The sequence below is a fragment of the Agelaius phoeniceus genome, chromosome 16, assembly GCF_051311805.1.
Source record: "Agelaius phoeniceus isolate bAgePho1 chromosome 16, bAgePho1.hap1, whole genome shotgun sequence".
Taxonomy (NCBI): Eukaryota; Metazoa; Chordata; class Aves; order Passeriformes; family Icteridae; genus Agelaius; species Agelaius phoeniceus.
The window spans coordinates 156,661-178,460 of record NC_135280.1 but is presented as its reverse complement, the minus strand read 5'-3'; the positions used below and the strand labels follow the sequence as shown (position 1 = coordinate 178,460).

Below are 21,800 nucleotides of genomic sequence, written 5' to 3'. Positions count from 1 at the left end.
TGCTTGTTATTTCAATTGAAATATATACATTTATTCTCATTTAGAAAACTCTGCTTGTATTGCTATTCATAAGGAAGGAAACCATAATGCTAAGCACAGCAACTGGTACTGCAAATCTCTCTTCCAAGATGGTAAAAAAGTCGAGGAGTCTATGTAGGGACACCAGTGGTGCTTTCTTTCCCTTCTACACCTGTGCTCGCTCTTGCATTCTTTGTGAGAAGAAAGATTTTGCATCGTTGAAGGCTTGTGCCTGGCTGGAGAGGTCTGCTCAGGCCAACTTTGCTGCAGCACTTACTTCTCTGCTGAGCCTCAGCTCCATTTTGCCTTTCCCTGGCTTTTTTGTTCTTCATAGCTATGCCTTCCAGTCTGCACATTTCCATATGATGGTTTTCTGTGTGGGGTTATTCTTCCTTTCTCTCCCTTCAGTCTTTCTTTGGTGAAATGGAACCTAACTCTCAGAGAAGGGGGATCCTGTTCCTATGTCTTTGTATAACCCAGAACTGGAGACAGACAGTGGGGTTGAGGGGGCAGCTGTCTGGCTCACCCTCTCCCTGCAACAGACACTCTTGTTCAGAAGTATTAGAAATTCTTCCCGCTTCTGGTCAAGCTGCCTTTGCTGTTCTTGCAACTTAAAAACTTAAACAACTTGTAAGAACTGCTGTTCATACGACTCTGGCTCTGCTCCTATATTGGGTTTGTGTAGCAAGATTTTATAGTGGAGGGGGGCTACAAGGGTGGCTTTTCTGAGAAGCCACTCCCTTCCTGCCTTTTCTCCTAAAGGCACGTCACATTGCTGCCTATTTTTTACAAAAAATAGGTAATAGGTAATTTTTATTAATTGTTGCCCATGCATGCACACAAGATCATTTCTCACCTCTGCAGATTGCTGAATTCAAGGTCTGCCCCAGGCTCCCACATGATGATGTATCTTGATCTCACATTACCCGGAATTTTCATTGCTTTCAGCATGCTTCTGTGACTGAGACCTTGCAGTCACGGCAACAGCCCTCAAGGCCTCTCCTACTGCACCAAAGTCACAAGGTCAGAAGGAACTTTCTGGTAAAAAAAGCAAGGAGACCAGTGAACTGGTTGGTTTTCAACTGCAGGACTGTTGTCTTTCTAAGCAGATTGCTCCAAAGCAAAGGAAAAACACAGTCAAGTGAGGAAGCGAGCATTTTCCAGTTACTTCACTGACACAACCAAAGCCTAATGAATTGCCATACATTGGCCTGTTTTCCCAGAGTGCCTAACAGCTATCAGCAGCACAGCTGGATTGCTAAATCCTGAGTGTTTTCATTCCTTGTGACAAGCTTGTTGAGAGGAACTTTACATCTCTGCAGAACTCTGGCCAAAGGTGCTTTGCTCTATTTGTTTTTTTTTTGCTGTCCTGCTTCCAATCTGCCCATCCTGTAGTTTTCTATAATATTGAAATGTCCATACTGTCCCTTCAGTAAGACTGCAAGATGAAAGAGAAGAAAAACTGGCAACAGCCCTAGTTGAACAGAATGGGGAACTGGCTGCTGTGGCATGTTTAGCTGCATGAGGGGAGGAACAGCTGTTTAGGTCTTTTTTGCTCTTAGTCAGAATGCTGTCTATAAAACTGATCATCTTTGCATGAGGCCTAAGATTCTGTATTCTGAATGCAGAGAGGCAATTGTCGTGGCAAGAGCTGTTACAGTACAGCCTGTGAGCCACAGTCTGTCTTTGGTAGAGGGATTTCTGTGCTAGACCTGCCCCAGTCCAAGGAGCATGGCAGGCATCCTAAGGAGCTCCTGTCCAGTTTAGTGATGGATCAGCCACTTCCTTCATCCTGTCTCTACCCAATCGTAAAGAGCAGGGCATTCATAACAGTGTGGTATTTGTCCTCTGATTGAAGGCTACCAAGTTGTTGACTAATACGTAGCACTGGGATTTTCCTACTTGGTGCTGTTTCCCCAGCTCTTAGAAATGGGGAAATTCACTATAAGCTGAAGGGTTTGAGGTTGACTGCTTCTCCCCAGCTCAGCTTCTGCTGGTTTCACTTGCAATGAGCCACCCACACAGCAGCAAGAATTATAATGAGGTGAGAAAGCACTGGACGGCATTCTGGGGGTAGAATTTCCATGCCTGGGTCAGCCTTATAACCAGTCCCCAGTTCTTGTTTTGACACCCTAGGGAGTTTCTGTGAGAACCAGATGTGCGTTGGCCGTGGCTGCCGTGGAGCCAGTGCCTGTGGTAAACAGCCAGCTGAGGTCTGGAGAAGGTGGCTTGTACTGTGCTGCAAGTGCTGACCAGTGCACGTGTCTGGCAGGCCCTGGGCTTGAAGGTTGTGCAGGGCAGTTCACTGCTGCCTGGTCTTCCCCCTCCACTGCCTGGCTGAGGTGCTTCAGAAACACATAGCGTGCTCCTCCACAACATGACCGAGGGCAATGAAGCCATGAAATGCCTTGTTTCCTCTACTATAGCAAGAATTAGGATACACAATTTGGCCTGTGCTGACTATTTCATGGCCTCATTCTGAGCTAGGCCGGGCCCCTGCAACAGACACTTGTTCAGAAGTATCAGGAATTCTTCCCACTTCTGGTCAAGCTGCCTTTGCTGTTCTTACAACTTAAAAACCTCTGGCTCTGCTCCTGAATTAGGTTTGTGTAGCAAGATTTTATAGTGGAAAGGGGGCTACAAGGGTGGCTTTTCTGAGAAGCCACTCCCTTCCTGCCTTTTCTCCTAAAGGCACGTCACTTGCTGCCAGTGACATGAGAAGTCACCAAGTGTGTTAGGACTGCATGTTCTGTGGTTTACAGATGCAGCTGGCCACCCCCCTGCAGCTTGCTGTGTCAGGCCTTTGCTTTGCACATGCTGCCACAGCCGAGGTTGAAGACAGCTGGTGTGTTTTTCACCCTGTGACAGATGCCGGAAACTGCCTAAGGCACACTCCATTGCTGCACCAGCCCCAAGTGTGGAAGAGCTGCAGCCAGGCAGGACAGGTGGGACATGCTGATTTTTGACAACTGTGGTAAAACAGAGCTCCATGTGATGCAGATGAGGCTCTTGCCATAAACAGCTGTGTGCCAGGAGTAGAGTTCTGGTCTTGGTGCATCCCCAATTGCAGAGATCTGGGGACAAGCTGATCAATATTGCCTTAAGAGGGTCAGTTTCTGCCAACCTGCATGGAAGGAGCAGGGAGTTCTGCCAGCACTGCCAGCTCAGGTGAGCACTGTGGGAATGCGTGAGTCTTGCTGACCTTGTGCAGAGATGCTCTGGGCATGCTTTGCATGGTGCAGCTGCGGATGTTGGGTTCGAGCCTGAGCAGAGCTGTAGGTTTCTGTTCCAGATGGTCAGGGTGAGTTCACAAGCACAGTCATTCCTGTTTCTCTTTACCAGCATGTGTTGGGTGATTTCCTAAGAGAAGATACAAGCCTCTGTACAATCTCCTCCATGTGAGCAAGACGTACATGGCCACAGCTCTGTGAAGGTAAGCTCTTTTCCTCTGGCTAGAGCCAAAGTGATGTCCTTTTACAACAGCATTCATGGAGTATGGGTTCAGACTCAATGGATATTGGGGAAAACAAGAGGCTGACCCCAGTGTTGATGGCTACAGATAACTAGCAAAGGCAGAAGGGAGGAAGGAGGGCAGGATGCTGGGGTCTCTGCAGGTGACATTCAGTATTCCCCAGACTGAAAGCAATGCACTCCTCCCTCCCCTGCAGCATCCTGTGTCAGCTCACAGCCACCACCTGTAGAGCTTCGGTGTTTTTCAACCTGCTCCTTTGCTGACTAACACCTCCGCTTTTCTGCCTGGCTCATTCATATTTTAGCTTGTTTCCTGAGCTTTGAGGTGGTTTCTTCTATTGCTTTCCCTTCCAGTAGAACACTGTTACTCATGTCTCAGCTGTTCTTCTGCCATTTTTCACTTATTGCAATGTATGATTATCTTCCTCCTAAATGTCACCAGCCAGTAATGGTGCCTTTGACTCTAAAGTTATGCCAGGTCTGTATCTTTGATGCTGCTGGGGATATTGGTTTAATTCTGTTATTACAGGAAGAAAGTACAGAGGTAGTACTGTTTCTGTGGAGTTTTTTCTCTTTTTCGTCAAATCATGAACCTGATAACTCCAAGCATGACTGGTTTTATATCCTAGAGAAAGAATTGTCAGCTCTGAATGTTGTTTTTTCGATTATTTATCTTGCTGATAAATACATAATGATGTTGCCCTTCTTCCAGTGATGGCAAAATGGTTTTGGGTCATGAATAACAGAATCTACCAAGCTTTCCCTTGTGTGCACTTCACGCTTGCTTCTTGGTGAATATTACTGCTGCAGGCTAGGCTGAAATTACACTTTTTATGAGTTAAATTTGAGAAAAACAGTCCTTTTGATGCAGTGTGTTTAAATTTATAAAGCCATTAGTCTTAGAGTGCTACTAGTGTTCCTGTTTTTAAAGTTAGCTCTGTAATATCAAATACATATTATTGCGTGGTTTAAAAGTAGTATGGCTTGGGTCTGCCAGACTATCACTCTTTGGACTGATCAGACATGCTGCTCTTTCCCTCCCTCCTCTGCACAAATAACAATATTGGCACACCTTGGAGAGTCCTGTGTAATCAGGGGGCAAAAGCTACACCACTGTCCTGGTGTGCTATCCTCACAACAGAAAGATATTACTTCTGGGAAATTTCTGACTTAGCCACTCAGCCTCATTAACCCTGTACTGTCCCACACTGCACCCAAGAGAGGTGGCAATCTCCACAGCCCACAGGCACCATCAGCTGAGACAAGTCTTTTCTAGAAGCTTGGGCCTGACATTGTGCCTGTAAGTGATCCACAAAGCACGCAGAAGGGAGAGCTGGTCTTTCACAGAGGCTGCTCCAAACACAATGAGGAATAACTTCTGGATTAAATCATGTGACCTTCTCCATGCATGCCCTAACAGTGTACAACCAGCTCAGTTACCAGCAGCTCCCTGGCAGGCATGGTCAAGAGCTGCCTACCCTGGCCCGAACATTCCAAAACATCCGTTTTTCAAAGGGTGAGTCAGAGGTATGGAGGGCTTAACATGGAGCTCCCTCACCCTGCACCCTGCTGCTTTGTGCCAACTTCACTGCTGCAGTCTTCTTGGGTTCTTGCTCCTAGCTCCCCCTACCTCCACACTGTGTTGTGTGTGCCAAATCCCTCCATAGTGCTGCTCATTTCCCTCTTGTCCAAGGATACAGTAACTGTACAGGTGTTCCTTGAAGCCCCTCTAAAGGTATGATTAGGTGAGTTGATGGATCCTCCCTCAGGGTCAACCTTGCGATCTAAAGAGACCTGGCCCAGACACAAGTCATAGGCATGAGATACAACAGGGGTGAGCCCCTCACCTGTGTAGGAGCCAGATGACCTCCCTGCCTGTGGTCTAAGGACTGGTGCTGTTGCCCTGATCCTGGGCCATTTTGGGAAAGGATGGAAGCTGAATGCAGTGGTGTTTGACTGTCTCCAATGTGGCACATGCTGTACTATGCAGTTTGGTTTAGCCCTTTAATACCTTGACACTGATGCCTCCTCACTGCACAAATCTAAGCCCCACTATGACCTTTTAGATATGAGGCTTGTGAGTTTTTATCAGTTCTCCCACCCTTTTCTCATGTAAGAAAGCAGAACAGTACAGTAATAAATGTTGTGTGGGTGTTTGGACCTGAATTCATCACCTCCTCTCACCACATCCTTCTGTTGGCACAGTAATACTGATACAGTGGTGACGTCAATCTCCACTTATCACTGTGCATTCCAATACACCACGGCCCTTGGTTGTGCACAAGTCGGCTTTGCTCTTACTCAGTGCTAAGGAGCCCCACCTGCTCCTCAGCTCCCCAGGTGGGGTCTGCAATTGCAGTGATGATTTAACCAGGCTGGTCATGGAAGTGTTGGAGGGCTGAAATGCACAGAACAGGGCAGGTAATATCCATGTTTCCACCAACTCTCCCTGCTGCTAGTTTGTTCCTGCTTGATGTTCAACTTCACTGTAAATCTTTCTTATAGCTGATGTGGCCCTTGTGGCCCACGTCATTGCTCTTAGCCTCTGGACAGTCAGAGCACCTCTTTGTCTCCCTGTTGCTTCAGCTTTCTGATTAGATGGCAGTGTGCATTGATAATGATTTTTTTTTTCAAGAAGAAAGCTTATTTGGGCATATAACTGGTGGACTGTGTCTTCCACTCTTTTTTTGCTTGGGTGCAAAAAATTAATTTTCTCATGTTTGGAAATATTTTTTTCCTTTTTTTTTTACTTAAACTGAGTTCTTAATTAGTTTTGATTTGGGGTTTGGTGGTTTGGGGTTTTTTTGTTTGTTTTTTGGGGATTTTTTTTCTAGTGTGTCTTTTTTTTTGTTTGCTTGGGGTTTTTTCCCTTTTTTTTTTATGTGCGTTTTGTTGTTGTTTTGGGGGTTTTTTTGTTTTGTTTTTTAAGTACATACGTTTCCTGGAAACAGTTCAAACTGTCAGCTTAGACTGCATCAATGTTTGGCAGCTTATAGCATCATATTTCCAGATTCTTAACAAAAATAATCTTCATAAATGTCTGTCTGTATTGGTCCTATTTCCTGTTCTCTGGTATATTATAAATTTGTAGCATCATTTACATGTGTATATTATGAATGGCTACTCAGCTTTATTGCTGTGATCTCATAAGGATATTACAGAGTTTGCAGATGTGGTACTTGGCAGCTGTAAAATGTTCAACATTTTATAACAAGTGTCTGTGTTGCAAGGATGCATGAAGCTGATTCTGAGTCCCCATTTCACAGACTGAGAAAATGAAACGAGGCGGTAGAAAGGACTTTTCTAATGCCAGACTGGGAATAAGTTTCTGCCTTTGCTCGTTGCCCACTGCCCTTCTTTCCTCCAGGTTTACAATCACATGCTGACAGATAAAAGCAAATGGGAAGGGTGTAACAAATGGAGAGATGTAGGAAAGGTGGGGGTCCCAATAATAGACTGGGATTGAAGCTTGCAGGGGGCCTGACACTGGAGCATGCTTTAGAATTAGGGCTGCTATATATCTCCATTCAAGTCATGAGGTCTTTGTCATCAAACACCACAAAGATGCTGCTGCAGAGCTGCAGCTTTCCCAGCTCTTCTGCACATGTCTTGTCTGTCCATGTCATGTCATAACAATCTGGAGCACAGCGAGGAGGTCAGACAGTTTTAGCAGTACTGAAACTGTCTGTGGTGCTCTTAGAGGTCAGAGTCCTTTCCTACCACACTGAGGTAGTGAAATAGAAGATAAATGTTGGACTAATCTGTGGGCATTGGCAAGGGTAAGAGATGGGACATTGGCATCCCAACTGAGGAAGTATTGTCTCTTTGTTTCAGCTATTTTAGCAGATCCTACTGGTTTTCTTATTTTTGCTACTGTGCTCATCTTCATGAATCTTCCTTCTAGAATACAAGGCTGTATGCTAACCTCTCCCCATTGTGTAATGGCAGTCTCTGGTAACTCTGTTAGACATCTACCCAATGAGCTACTTGGGCTCCTTGCTTTGACTTTTTCCAGTTGAGTCCTGCCTGTCCCTTCAGATCAATGGTACCATTCTCTGAGCGGAGAAAGAAAAGTAGGGGAGGTCCTTGAAAGAAACCACAGTCCAATAGGTAAAAGCAGCAAAGACTTTCCTTGCATTGGTCTGTTCCTTTAGGCAGGAATAAGCATAAAAATAGGGAGCTACTGCAATATCGTGAATACCAAGCATGAGAGGCCCTGCCAGTTGGATTCTGAAATAAGTGGTGGGTCTGCAGACCTCTCTGAGGGCCCAGCCTTTCCCTTTCCTTTTCCTTTCTCTTTTCTTTTTCTTTCACAAGTTGCCGTTCTTTGTTTTCTATGATGGCCAAGAGTGTGGAGCATGACAGTCACAATACTGTGATACTCAGGATCACAATAAGTGATACTGAGATGGGCTTGTGGTGCAGCCAGTCTCAGCATGAAGTCAAATGAGCAGGTTTCAGATAGCAGGATAACAGCAAGCCTCCTCAAAGGAATGAGGATTTGGAGAAGAGCTATGGAAGATGGGTGAGATCACAAGATGGAGTTAGACAGTGGACTGTATCTCAGTGCCTAGGGACCGCACTACCAAAAGTAGTGGTAATGATGAGAGTTATTATACAGAGAAAACCTGGAGAGCTTGGACCAGAGGGCTCAAGAAAAGGTGTTTACTCAAGGCAATGTGTGATGCAGAGAGAAGGGCTGGAGTACAAAGGTGGAGAGTCTGCCCTGCCACTGGCAGCAGGTGAGGGAGGATGGCAGGGTGCCTGGGGCTCCTTGCCGAGCTGGAACAGTGCTTCATGGGCAGGGTTTGTTTGGCAGGAAAGAAGGGGCAGCAGCTGCATCATTGCTCCCACAGCAGGGTGTGCCACCTGTGTCTGAGGCACCTCCAGAATGAGTCTTGCTAGTCTCACCTGGGCACTGACACCCTGAGAGCACATCTGTGAGCTCACATGAGGCTGCAGGGGCTTTCTGGTGGCTGCTAAATTTGTTTTGCTTTCATTATTTGAGTAAACCTGGGAAATTTTTTAACTCCACAAATGTTCCCCAAGTCTTAAAGGCTTCATGGGTTTCTCTCTGCTGAGTGATTGCCTGGGTATTTGTTGCTTGTGGTGGATGCTGCATAGGCACCCCAGGACCTGAATACCTTGAACCCCCCATATGAATACAGGCTGAGGGACAAACAGATTGAGACCAGCTCTGCTGACAAGGACCTGGGGGCAGTGGTGGAATAAAAGCTGTCCATAAGCAGGCCATATGTGCTGGTAGCCCAGAAACTCCTGTGTCCTGGGGTTCTTCCCCAGTAGTGTGGGCAGCTGATGGAGGGGATTCTTCCCCTCTACTCTGCTCTCTTGGGACCCTGCCTGGTGTTCTGCCTTCAGGTCTGGGCTCCCCAATGTGACAAGCATGTGGAACTGCTGTATTGAGTCCAGAAGAGGCCACAGAAATGCTGCAAAGGCTGAAGCACCTCTGCTATGTATGACAGGCTGAGAGAGTTGGGCTTGTTCAGCTTGGAGAAGAGCAGGCTTTGAGGAGACCTTACTGCAACCTTTCATTATTTAAAGGGAGCCAGTAAGAAAGATAAGGACAGACTTTTTAGCAGAGTCTGTTGCAACAGGACAAGTGCTGATGGTTTTTTAAATTAGAAGGGTAGATCAGACTATGTGGCATGGCATATGGGCCCTTCCTGTTGTCTGTGCATCCTTGCAACTTGCTTTCAATGAAATTATGTCGCCAAAATAATACACATTGCTTCTCCAAAGTCTTGCCCCATTTAAGAATAGCTTGAGAAAACAGTGCTGAAGTCTGTACCAGGTATCAAAGCCAATACTCTGCAGAGAGCATATTTTAAGTCTTTCTGTGCACATCCATGTGTTTGTATAAATATTTAAATGCTGTGAAAACACAGCCTTAAATACATTATATGACTTGAGGGCTTTGTCTTGGAGCAGGGGCTGTGGGTTGAACAGTCAGTTGTATGTGATGCCATTTCCTCTGTTTTAAACATCCTGCTGTCATCTTCTCTGAAGACTTTCTTGTAGGTTCTCTTCACTATACCATCAGGGCAGCCTTTCCCTGCAGTCAGCACTGTACGTTGTTCTCTCATATGCTACATGGGAGGCTGTTTTTTTTTTCTTTTTTTTCTCTGGTCTGTTTTTCTGGAGTCCCTTAACTAGATATTTCATGCTTATTTAACTACAGGTAGGCCAAATCAATGAGTTCTCACTAGCTTTCCTCACACAGACCCACAATGATATTCAGACTCCATTTGGCCAATTCACTGTGTAGGTATTCAATCTGCCACAATGTCACTTCTAGTGTCAAGCCATTCCTAGCTGCAAGATACTAATGAAGAAAAAATGGGTTAGCAATTAGCACAAGAGTCTTTCTTGTTGCCTGGACAGCCTGAGCTGCAGTCACTTTGCTGCTTTCTCTGTGCATGTGCTAGCAAAGAGCAAAGATTTCACAGACCTTGTTTATGGCAAGTTGGCAGGCTGTTGGTCATACCCCCCTTAGCCCATGGGAAAGATACACACAGGAGAGCTGAAGTTAATTGTCTTAATAAGGCACTCTGTTTTTAGACGTTTAAATGAAAGCAAGATTAATTCCACCTCAACCTTAATCAAGTAAATGTCTGAGCAGAGTTCTAAATTGGTTGTGGGAGTATTGTTTGTGGTTGTTTTGTTTTGTTTTTTTTTTCTTCCCCAGGACATCCAGTGAGAACCACCATGAAGAACAAACCGTGGCTCCAGAATATTTTCATCTGCCTTTTATTCCAGTACAGTAAGTCCTCAGATATTTCTTTCAGATTGTACAACCACAGGATTTATCTTAGTGACCATATGTGCCAGCTCTGATGAGATGTGCATGGCACAAGGTTGCCATGGGACAGCAAGCGGAGGATAAGGTCCTAGGGGAGAGAGTTCCATGCAGTAATGAGTGGAGGACAGGCACAGGAAGGTGCACAGCTGGGCAGTCCAGCCAGCCTGTATACGGCTCTGGGGAGCAGCACCTGTGGAGAGCCTGCAGAGGCAGTGCCTGCCTTGCACTGAAATGGCTCCTAGTGACATTAGAGTAGGATTTCCCCCACCAAAAATACCCTTTGCTGTAGAAAAGGTTCTGGTGGCCAAGACCAGGATATCCCCAGGGTTGCTGTTGTCTGGTCAGCCAGGATCAGTGTAGTGAACCTCTCCTAGTCTGAGTCCCTTTGCTTAGGACTGGACTGTGCATACAGTCATGCCCCCTGCCCCCCCCCCCTCTTTTTTTTTCTGGCTCCTATCCACACTGCAAACTCCAGCTGACTCAGACCTGACTTTCTGAACAGATCAGCTGGACAGAAAAAGGCAGTGACAACCATGTCTGCAGGGAACCATGCAAGTTTAGTATTTTACCTGCTGCTTGTAGGCAAAGCATTGGACCTGCCCCAGACCTAAATAAGGAGAAAAGATGCATTCAGAATTATATCTTTCTATCATAGGGGACCACTGTGATATCTGGTCCAAGTTTTGTGTGATGCAAGCCAGGGAATTACCATGTACTAATTTCAGTTTCGATAAATCTAGATCTTACTGTTAAAAGTATTTGAGTTTTGTTTCTGAAGCTGCCAAGGAGACACATTTCTCCTAGATCTAGATCCTAGATCTAACTAATTGGTTTTAGGATACTTAATTATTCCTTTCCCAGTAAAAAGCTGTCCTCTTAATTTTGTTAACAGAGTCTTGCCCAAAGATACCCTTGCAACTTACCAGCTACCTAGGAATAGTAGTCTGTCCACCTAGGAATAGTAATCTGTTTGACTAATCAACATAATAACATAGAAGAACACTAATTACTGATGCTTAATAGCCTATTAATACTTGCTGCCCTTTCTAAAGGAATGCAAGAGTTTCCTAACCCCATTTTTTCTAGGAGAAAAAAGTTAGGCTAAAAGAGAAAAGGTATGTTGCTCAGGATTCTGAACTAAACAGCGCTTGGTCCAGGACCCTCAGAAGAGTTTATTGAGGGTTCAAAATAAAATGTGAGAACTTAGTTAAAATTTAATAAAGAATTCTGAAGTCAGTATGAAATTAAAAAGTCAAAATAAAGGTTTAAAAAAATCATATGTACATCCTTGGGACCAATCTGTTGCAAATATCCCCAAATGTCTTCTGCCACCATCCTAAACCTTTGGGTTAAGAAGGATTTTGTATGCAAATCTGAGTGCTGCCCAGAGCTTGTGTAGGGAGAATAGCATGTGCTCTGATACGTGAGGACTAGGAAGTAAATGTTGTGATGGGTGACTTCAGCAGGGAAAAGTTGGACTTTGTTTTCCTCTGGACCTACCCCACCGTAGAAGGAGGCTGCACCCTCCGCTGGACACGCCTGCTGTTTGTTGTGACTGTCAGTGCAGACAGCTTGTTTGTGTGGACAGCCATTTAATCTGGAGGGCGGAACCGATGTTTCTGGTCCTTCATTGCACACGCTGTCTGCTTTCCATGGTGGTTCCCTGTGTACAGCTTCAGCTGTAAGATTGGCCATTGGGATTGTTGAGCATATCACGTTAACAAACAACACTCTGGACATAAGCATTTTGCAACAGGGAAGGAGGAAGCGGGGAGTGCAGCTTCTCTAACCAAGAAAGCAGCAGAACAACAAAGGGAAGTGAGCTTGCAGCATGGTTAGCATCAAAGGGTTTGGTTGCCTGATGGCTGCAAAGTAATGTGTTCTCAGGAGGCTGGGAGCAGCCTTTACAGTAGGGGAGGACACATGCTTGATTTAAGTATGGATGTAACAATCATGAGTCTTTTCCGAGATGATGAGCATTTTATTCCCATCAAAAATGGGTACTACTTTACGTGTCAGAAATGAATGGTCACTGCAGTAGGCATGGTTTGAACCAGCATGGCATGCTGCATCACCTGCAGGCCTTTCCTCATTCAGCCATTTCCTAGTGTAATGGTGGTGGTTCTTGTCAGCCCAGGGAGCTGTCAGGAGGGGACTTATCAATGCAGACATTTCTCACTGTGCTACTATCTTACCTGCCTTGAAATCCAGGGAGATAAGTGTGTTATGTACAGGACAATTGTACTTTTACGAAGCACACACTCTCTGAGCAGAGCTCTCGCAGAGCAAGTAGAAGAGTATAAATGCTCTTTTGTGACCACTTTCAAAAAATTACTTGATTTTCCTAATGACCAGTATAAGTTCTACAATTGCATTTCAAGTTCTCTTGAGAAGTCTGTAATTAATAAATTGTGCTTATTGGAATGTTTTATAGAAATTATAGGAACTACAAATTTGCAGTATTTTTATTCCCAAATTTCATTAAAAATGTACTTCAAGATTCTAGAGGTGGACATAAAAAATATTGATACTGCAGATATCAAGCTTTAGAAAACAGAATGGCAAAGAAAAAATTACTAAAATAGCACTTGAAAAAAATGTGTAAAGTGCTATGTAGATGTACAATGAAAACTAGACTAGCAATGAACAGTACTCAATTTAGAAAGTGGTATCATTAAAATGTTTGAATATGCTACTGTTTCTTACTGGGTTTCAGGCCTCTTTTATGTGCCATATAAGCTAAGATTCCTGCAGAAATACGTGACTCTGCTGTAGTGATTCTACAGGAGTTGCAATTTGGGCATTTCCTGATTCTGGCTGCCACAGCGTTTTGAATAGGTTTTTGTTTGACACTTATCTTGCCGTCAATGATTTGTCACCCTGTAGAGTTGGAACATGTCTTATGCCCCAAAACTGGAGACTTTCAGTGGGAGGGAGGGCGGTTGTCAGAGACTGGTCTGTTTCATTCACATGCAGTGGGAACCCTGAGGAGTGCATATGTTGATTTATCACAGAAGTTGATATTGTGTTTTCTCTTTCCAAACCTACAGCTATGTGTTGTGAAAGCCTCACTTGTTTTGTGGACTATGTACAGACCCTGTCCTGTATCCTGCGAGCTGAGTTGGGTGCTGGTTCATACAATCTCACTGCTACATGGTATGTCTTGGTGGGATGAGCAAAGTCCAGTTAGCAGGAGCTTCTATATGGCCCTAGCACAGTGGTGACCTTCTGTCCTCTTTGTTAGGTAGAAATCCTGGTTTTGCTGCCATGCTGGTTTTTTACTTGGTTTTTTTCACTGCAGTTACAAACTGACTTCTTCCCTAGCAAAGGACCCCCGGTTCCTGTCTGCACTGACTCTGCTTCTTGCTGCTGACTGCTCTGCTGACTCCAGCTTCCTTAGCATTGCCTTCTCTGCTACCATGGGAATACCTTGCCCTTTGCTGCTGTTAAAAGTGAAATTTCACCTCTGTGCATTGGCAGGGCTCATGTAGATTGTCCAGTCTGCTGCTGTTCTGTCCCAGCAAGGAAGTGGATGCAGTCTTGGGCTGTGTAGCCCTGAGGAGCACCTTTCCTTTCCAGAAACACTTTCCCATTTCTCTCAAAGATGCTAAGCTGAGCAAGTAGAAGGGGAAAAAAATATGTTTTGAAGTTCAAAGATAATTTTTTATTTGAACACGTTGATTTTTCATTTTAATAATTTCCTGTGTCTGGTGGTTCAGCAACAAATTAATCCAACTACATGCAGACTTCTTTGTTTTGACTTTTTTAGGGTTCCTGAGGAAGATCCAGAAAATACTGTGGCTGCCTGCAGTCTCGTGCAATTGTCAAGAAACACCAGTCACACACAGTACATGTGCACTGTGGACATGACTGAACTCCTAGCAGATACCAAAGTCCAGGTGGATGTTACAGAGATAGCTGATAGGCAGCATGTTCTTTCCAAAGAATTTTATTTGTCAGACAACAGTAAGTACAAAAATGGTGAAATCCATAAATACTTTTTGACTTTATGTGCTAGGATAGTCTGGACAAGGAGTGAGAGGGCAGCAAACAGTGTGGGGCTATGTTTGCTGTACATTCATCTACAGAAAGCACTGTACTCTTATTATTGCTATTATGCTTGAAGCTGAGCTTCAAGCTGGCTTGTTCCATGCTTTTTGTGTGGAAATTCCTTTTCCCCATGAAGCAGTAGGTGATAAATATCCACCTTAGACCAGTCTCATACCTAGGCTATGCAAGAGCTTGTTCTTGGCTGGATTCTAAAGGGCAGGAGGAATTACTTTATAACAAATGTCACAAATCACAGAATCCTTAAAATGGTTTGGGTTGGAAGGGACCTTAAAGATCATTCAGCTCAACTCCCTGCCATGGGCAGGGACACCTTCCACTAGACCAGGTTGCTCCAAGCCCCATCCAACCTAATCTTGGATGCTTCCAGGGATGGAGCAGCCACAGCTTCTCTGAGCAACCTGTGCTAGTTCCTCACCACCCTCACAGAGAAGAATTTCTTCCTGATATCCCATCTAACCCTGTCCTCTGTCAGTATGAAGCCATTCCCCCTTGTCCTATCACTACATGCCCTTGTCAAAAGGCTTTCTACAGCTCTCTTGTAATGTCCAAGGAGCTGGAGGCTCCCAAAAGGCTTTTGCAGTGGACACCTGAACCAACATGACATTATTTTGGGTGGCACAAGGTTTCCCAGATGTACTGGATGTGGCAGTTCCCCTTTCTGGGGCAATTCCTAATCATTTCTTCTGCATGACACGAAGACTGAATGCAATCATGTAGCTGACTTGGTGGAATGCTGGTAAGTTCTGGGCTGTGTATCAAACTGTGAAAAAAAAGGAGTGGGAGCCAGGCAGATGGGTACCAGGCAGATGTAGGAAAAGGATTTTTCTATTTTGCTTCTTCTGAAACTTTACTTGAGAAGTGTCATCTTTTTGACAAATGCCTTAACATTTCAGGAAGCTTCCTTGCTCCCACTGACAGACTAGAGATTGGGTAGTGGTGCTTTGCATATCTCCTAGAGGCCCTCATCCAAAGGCATCATAGCTCAGCAGTGGGCCCTGCAGACTGCTGGAGTTTTGCATTACTGCTTTTCAATATATGAACACTCCCTGCAGGGATACAGAAGCTTGCTTTTTGAGCAGATGGGGCATGGAATTGCAGTGGGTTTATGCAGTGTCTCCTAGCCTCAGCTTTTCCTCATGACTCTGTTACATTGAGGGGTATTTCCCCAGCCTTATGAGTGATCATGACTACACAAAGTTCTTTTATGTCATGAGAAGAACAAGGTGCTCTACATTTTACATAATCTCCCAGGAGTTTATTAGCTCTGTGTACTATCTTTCCTTCTCCATAGGCAGTGAGGAGCTTCAGAGACAAGCAGAAGATATATTCAGAGAAATGTGGTCCTGACTTCATTATACTCCTCACACGTGGGGTTCCATGCATGGCTGAGGGCAGGAATGCTGTGGATGTTTTCTAGCGTAGCAAGGCCCACCACTGCTAGGGCAGCTTTGTTCCCTACTCACTCTGCATTGCTGTTACCATGTTGGGCCATGTCTTAACTGTAGTAACACCATCCTGTCTTTCAGTAAAACCACAGCCTCCATTCAACCTGACCGCTTTGTTCTCAGAGGGTTACAATATTTCTTGGGAAACCATCTACCAGAACTCTTCCTTCTACTTTTTGAATGAGGAGCTGGAATATCAGCTGCGTTACAAAAGAAGAACTGACACCTGGGAGGTAAGTGAGATGTCAGTTTACCATCAAGTAGGGTGTACCAGAAAAGAGAAGGCCAGCACAACTAAGACAGTAGCACTGGTGGGAAAGAAGGGTTTTCATGGTTTAGAAAAAAAGTCTCTCTGCTTGACTGGGCTGAAAACAGGCAAATCCAAAAATTAATTGAGATGCAGAAGCTGTGTGAGAAGTATTAGATCCTGTGAGGAAGACCGATAATTGATTTGATTCTCATGCTGTCCTGCCTGGAAGGTTCCCCCAGGATTGCATGTAGCTGCTGACCAGTCAGAGCATGGCCTTGCAGAAACAACATAAAATCAGAAGAGGTTAGCTTGTAGGCATCCTCACTGTGCAGCAGTGTGAGCAAAGTAAGAGCAGTCACTCTAGTGTTTGGTGTTTAATCATTCACAGACTCAGAAGACTAAAGCTGTTCATGAAGATAAACGGACATTGGTGATCCTGCCATGGGAACTACAGGCGGACACTGAGTACGAGTTCCAAGTGAGAGCTAGACCCCGGGAAAACAGTGACTATGGTGGCTTTTGGAGTGAATGGAGTTCTCCGCTGTCATTGAAAACCAACCCTGCCGGTACATGCTGCCAGATCTCCTTGCCCTTTCAATTAGTCCAGTGTCAGAGAATGCTTTCAGAAATTTAATAAAATCTAATTAATTAGAACAAATTTTAAACAGTCCCGTGAAGACAGGTATGGTTAGCTTCCTTACTGCTTATGTGAACCCCAGGCCTGGGCTGTTAGTATTGACGTTCTCACTGTGTGGCAAAAAAGAGTGTTTTGTGGAGCTGCTGTACATTTGGATACCACTTGCAGGAGTGCAGCCTCTAGCTTCCTTTTCAGTGTCAAATGTCCAGGGTCCTATTTGCAGCTTTCAGAAATGGGAGAGATCTCCTCTACTGGGTCTTAGTGTTGTCTTCAGCTGAGGGAAGGGGGATCCTGCTCTCAAACCTGAGTTCTGTGTCTGGACTGTGATGTTGGGTCATGGTGGGTATGGATGTTTTGTTTGGTAGCCACCACTCTGCAGTACTCTGCAGGGAGTTCACAGTATATGGAAGTACACTGATGCTTGTCATGGTGGAACAGAGACTATGAAAATTAGGAGCCTTCGCTCCAATAGAGCAGGTGCAAAATTACTGTGATCGCTGCCAGCAGTATGTGCTGAGCTTCTCTGCTCTCACTGCTCTGCAGCTCAAACTGATGTATTACAGAGTTTACCTGGTGCAATGGCAGCATGGCCAGGCTCCATTTGCTAAGGGATATCTGAGTACTGGATCTCAAAGATGCTGCTTTTCATCACAGGTGGAGAGCTGTGAGACTCCCTAACCAGGAGTCAGAACACCAGGGGTCTTTGTGGGAAGGAGCTGTCCTGCCCTAACTGCTGGCTGTCTGTTGTGCAGCCAAGTCATAGGGCAGCTGATGTGCTGCTCCTTTCATTGATGCAGTCATCATTGAGCACCCTCAATCAAACCTGTCTGGAGTACAGATGCCCAGGTGACAGCCTCAGTATCCCAGTGAGAGAATCTGGGGTAGAAATCAATCATTTAGGTTGGAAAAGACCTCAAGATTATCAGGTCCAACCTTTGACTGATGGCCACTTAATCAACTAGACCATAGTAGTAAGAGCGATGTCCAGTCTCTTGATCTCCAAGGATAGTGACTCCACCCTCTGCTTGGGCAGTCCATTCCAATGCTTGACAGCAATTTGCATTCCAAAAACCCTTTTTCCCCTCACCATCTCCTGATTATTGATCAGGATATAAATGCAAGGTGAGCCTGAATGACCTTGTCTCTTTCTCCAGCAGTGACACAGACAGCAGGCATGGAATGGCTGTTGTTTGGTATTGTCGTGGCAATCATGGCTTCAATCACAACATTTCTGGCCAAACAGCAGAGGTAAGAATGCTTCAGGAGGCAGAAGTTAATGCTTTTATTCTGTCTTGTTAAAGATGGAGTGTTCACATGCAGCCTTCCTTGAGTCTTGTATATCTATGAGTGGGCAGCTATGAACCTGTTAGGGACAGCCAAGAATGGTCACTGGCTGATGTACTGCCCCGAGTGACCTGCTTTTCTCTGTGACTCTGTTGCCGTTCAGCTGGCTGGGCCAAGATGGTGGCACATGGGGATGAAGCAAGGGCCACACAGCCTTCTGAGCTGTTCCCCTGGTCTTGTATGTGCTCTGCCGTTGCCAGATAGAGCACAGTAGCCAGAGCTAGCTGCCCCCTTCCAAAGCTGACATAGGTCCCTCAATGCTGGCTGGAGGCCTCTCTCCCTCTCAGAGGCTTCTTATGCCCTTGAAGAGATATGGGATGCTGACATGGAGGAGGGCTGGACTGGTGCAGCAATAGGGCTGGCACAGCCTAGGTCCACAGAAGAATTGCATAGGTTTGTGGTCTGGCCTGCAGACCACAAACCAGCTCAGCCTCAGTGAAAATGCATTTCTAGCATTTAGTGCTTTTCCAGGAATGAAAAAAAATGGAACCTCTTACCTCAGTGTGAGTGTGTGTGTGCAAGTGCTGAGGTCTCACCTCTAGTGAGGTTCACAAGAAAGGCTATTAGATGACTCTGGCGCAGCATAAGACATCCTTGGAACCTCAGCTGCTTGCTAACTCACAAGGCTGGGCAAGTGATTCCAATTGCTTGAAATGGATCTAGAGATGCCTTGATTTGCATTTGTAATGTGTGATAAACCCCAAAGCCTTTCTCTTTTCTCTTCCAGCTTGTGGAAGAAGATGGCTTGCATCCCAGACCCTGCTCCCTTTTTCAAACCTCTTTACATGGCTCATAATGGAGATTTTAAGGTATAAATGGGCTACTCAAGTGAGTGGAGTACATGACAAACTACAAGGCCATCATGCTGTCCTGAGCAAGGGATTTTCATTAGGGCAGTAGAAGGAGAAATCTATTTCAAAGCAATGCCAAACATCTCCAGATATAAGAATCAGAGCTTTCCAGTATCTGTTCAGTGCCATGAAAATCTTTATGTTACATCTATACTCTTTATTCTCTGTAAGTGCTGTCTCAATGTGTGAGCTGAGTTCATGGGATTTCTGAAGCCTGGGATCCTGTCGGGAGTGTCAGAGGAAGCTCTCAGAGCTGATTATTTTCAATTACTTCAATTAATTCTCCTGCAGTTGCCCATGTCTCATAACAACAGCATCCTCCTGTTATATTGGAGGAGTCAGTGAATTTAATTTTTGCCTCCAAAAGTGTAAGAAATTTGGTTATTTCTGTGGAACCTCAAACCTTGTGATGCTAACCTAACCTCTCTCTCTCTCTATGTTTCTTTTTCTGCAGAAGTGGGTTGGTGCATCCCATATGAAAATGACCTTTGATTTCTTTGAATGGGGAATAGTCCTTCCAGAAGTCCTAGAAGTTTACACCATGCATCCTTCCAACAGCACACCACAGGAAGAGCTGCATGAGCTAAGAAAGAATCTGCCTTGCAAGCCCTGTGTGTCTTGCCTGACTACCCCAGGTCATGGTAGCCAGTCACTGTGGTGCAGTGTAAACAGTAGTGGTGGGACTGAGGACCAGTCATATGGGCACTTGTCAATTGATACAGTGACTGTGGCTGATGAATTTACATCTTGTAACTGCCAGTGCAGCTGTAATCATGTGTACAGGGAACATGACCGTACCGACAAGGAAGATGATAGTGCTGGAGAACCCGGTTACCCCAAGGTTAACCTTGATGAGGAAGACGGAAAGATATCCAGTGACTTACATTTGGCTGATCTGAGTACACAGGACAAAATACTTGCTTCAGGCTCTGTGTCCACAGACCACCTGAGGAGCACAAGTGTCCCAGTCAACCAGCAAGGAGAAAGGGAAGTGGAAGGAGGGGTGGGGAGCATCCTAGAAGCCCTTTGCTTGCAGCCTTATCAGTGGGATTTGGAAAATCCAGGTTCTCTACCTTCTCCTGATGGTGAAAGTGTTTCCTACAGTGAAGGCTCCTATGATTTCTTCCCTCAGAATACAAAGCCTGGTGACAGTTATCCTTTGATCTGTGTAGATTTGGACACTATTGACAGTGGCTTTGTGGACTCAGACTGTGGAAGTCCAGTTGACTCTGAATTTGGGCAAAACAGTCAGACCATTTGTGGGTCCATCCCTCTTGAGCAAGAGGGGCAAGACTTTACACGGAGCTACGTCAAGCAATGGGTCTCCTGCCGCTCTGAGAGCCCTATCAGTGGGACACAGACAAACTAAGGACTGCATGAGTGTGGGGCCTTTTTCAGAGTGTGCCAGGAGCAAACTGCTAGCAAAATTCAGAAGAGAAACAAAGTTTACTTTGTGTAAGCTCTATTGCATAAATTGACACCTGTTAGGTCCACAGAAATATACCTGTTTCTATTCCCACTTATCCTATTAATGTCTCAAATTTGTTGTGATTGATTGTTCCTGAGTTTTGTTGGGTTTTGGTTTTTTTTAGAATCATAGATCAACCCTCCCTTGATGTCAAAAAAAATGTTAGAAAAAAGCAACTGTACCTTGAAAATGATCCTTTGGCTTATATAGATATGAAAATTTTTTTTGCCTTAATCTTATAAAGAGTACAGAACTTTATTTTCCCTGGTGTTCTCACATGACTTAAGAGTTTGGCTGCACATGGAACCTTAGAATCACAACTCATGGCAAGCATGTTTGCTACGTTATAGTTCCCCTACCTTTCCAAACAACATGTGATGTTACTTTTCCTTCTACTATCTTTGGCTCTTTAAACTCAGCTGTAATAGTCTGTTAATTACAGACTGGCTCCAGACTGGTCCATGGGGATCAAACCTAATTCTTATGAAATCATTGCAGAAATGTGTGTACTAGAGACTAAGCACAACTCAGGTTTCAGAAAGATTTTCCAGGTGGAGTCTGCAAATGAAAAGACTTCAAAATATATATAATTCTAAACAAGCTCTCACTACTTGGCTTTTCTATTGAGTCAGACTCTCTCCCTGCACTTCTCAAGCATTTTAATTGAGCAGCTTTTAGAATTTTGCCACAATTATCGAAACATTGTCTTACCTGCATATGCCTGCCACTTCTGCCTTGGACTTGCTCTGCTGCAGTTAACAGGTCAGTAGCACAAATTTTGAGCAATTTCTGCTAGCTAATAAAGCCAAATATGAAACTGCACTGTAACCTTGAATCCATTTTTCTCTCTGGCATCTCCATATCTCTGATTTGTTCAGGATACATGTCTTAAAAAGTCACTGAAGAGTAATACTGAAATTGAATGTGAAGACCTTCATCTTACATAGACATAGTGCTACTAACCCATAGACTGCTTGGCTCCAGAAGGTCGTATCTTGAGAGAACCTTGGTGGTGAATGATGCATGTTTGCAGTGTAGTAATTATCTGTTGTTGCTGTGATACCAATAAACTCCCTTCCCTCACCCCTTTCTCTTACCTGAGACTATAGGCAACCCCAAGCTCCCTAAACTGGAGAGAGCACTGTAGTAAGTAGAAGCTGTTTTTTTCATAGGTGAGCACTGGGACAGTACTGCATTGCATCCACATCCTCTGGTTTGATTGTTCAGATCTGCCATGGTATTTGCTGTGTTGATTTTGGACCTAAATGACTTAGTTTTGTCCATGTAGTTATTACTCCCCCAGTACATCCCTAGCTCAGTGGCTTCCTGGGTACTGCTCTAAGATATATTAGCTTCTTTGGTTTCTTCCCTCCTTATTTTCTATTTTTCTTGTCATGTGCTGTGATAAGTCATGGGAGTAGTTGT

The 21,800-nt window shown here is 44.8% G+C and overlaps 1 protein-coding gene across 5 annotated transcripts; it reads left to right on the top strand.

Annotated features, from left to right (window-relative positions):
• The first annotated feature begins 119 nt into the window (after positions 1-119).
• Positions 120-20,633, top strand: IL21R (interleukin 21 receptor). Of its 5 annotated transcripts, none has more exons than XM_077186721.1 (10): positions 120-1,354; positions 3,361-3,451; positions 10,196-10,270; positions 13,360-13,465; positions 14,079-14,275; positions 15,907-16,058; positions 16,464-16,641; positions 17,867-17,960; positions 18,784-18,865; positions 19,362-20,633. In XM_077186721.1, exons 3-10 carry the CDS (start codon positions 10,216-10,218, stop codon positions 20,274-20,276), a joined length of 1,779 nt encoding a protein of 592 aa, XP_077042836.1. In that variant the 5' UTR covers positions 120-1,354; positions 3,361-3,451; positions 10,196-10,215; the 3' UTR covers positions 20,277-20,633. The 5 variants fall into 5 exon arrangements, with proteins under 5 accessions (XP_077042836.1, XP_077042835.1, XP_077042834.1 ...); XM_077186720.1 differs by having other exon boundaries at positions 120-2,963; XM_077186719.1 differs by having other exon boundaries at positions 120-3,186.
• The last annotated feature ends 1,167 nt before the right edge of the window (positions 20,634-21,800 follow it).

What these genes read in the sequence shown, in the direction of transcription:
- IL21R (XM_077186721.1), top strand. Translation starts at nt 10,216, where the DNA reads ATGAAGAACAAACCGTGGCTCCAGAATATTTTCATCTGCCTTTTATTC. An exon ending in ATTTTATTTGTCAGACAACA is followed by an intron (nt 14,276 to 15,906) that starts GTAAGTACAAAA and finishes CCTGTCTTTCAG; the next exon opens with TAAAACCACAGCCTCCATTC. An exon ending in GAAGAACTGACACCTGGGAG is followed by an intron (nt 16,059 to 16,463) that starts GTAAGTGAGATG and finishes AATCATTCACAG; the next exon opens with ACTCAGAAGACTAAAGCTGT.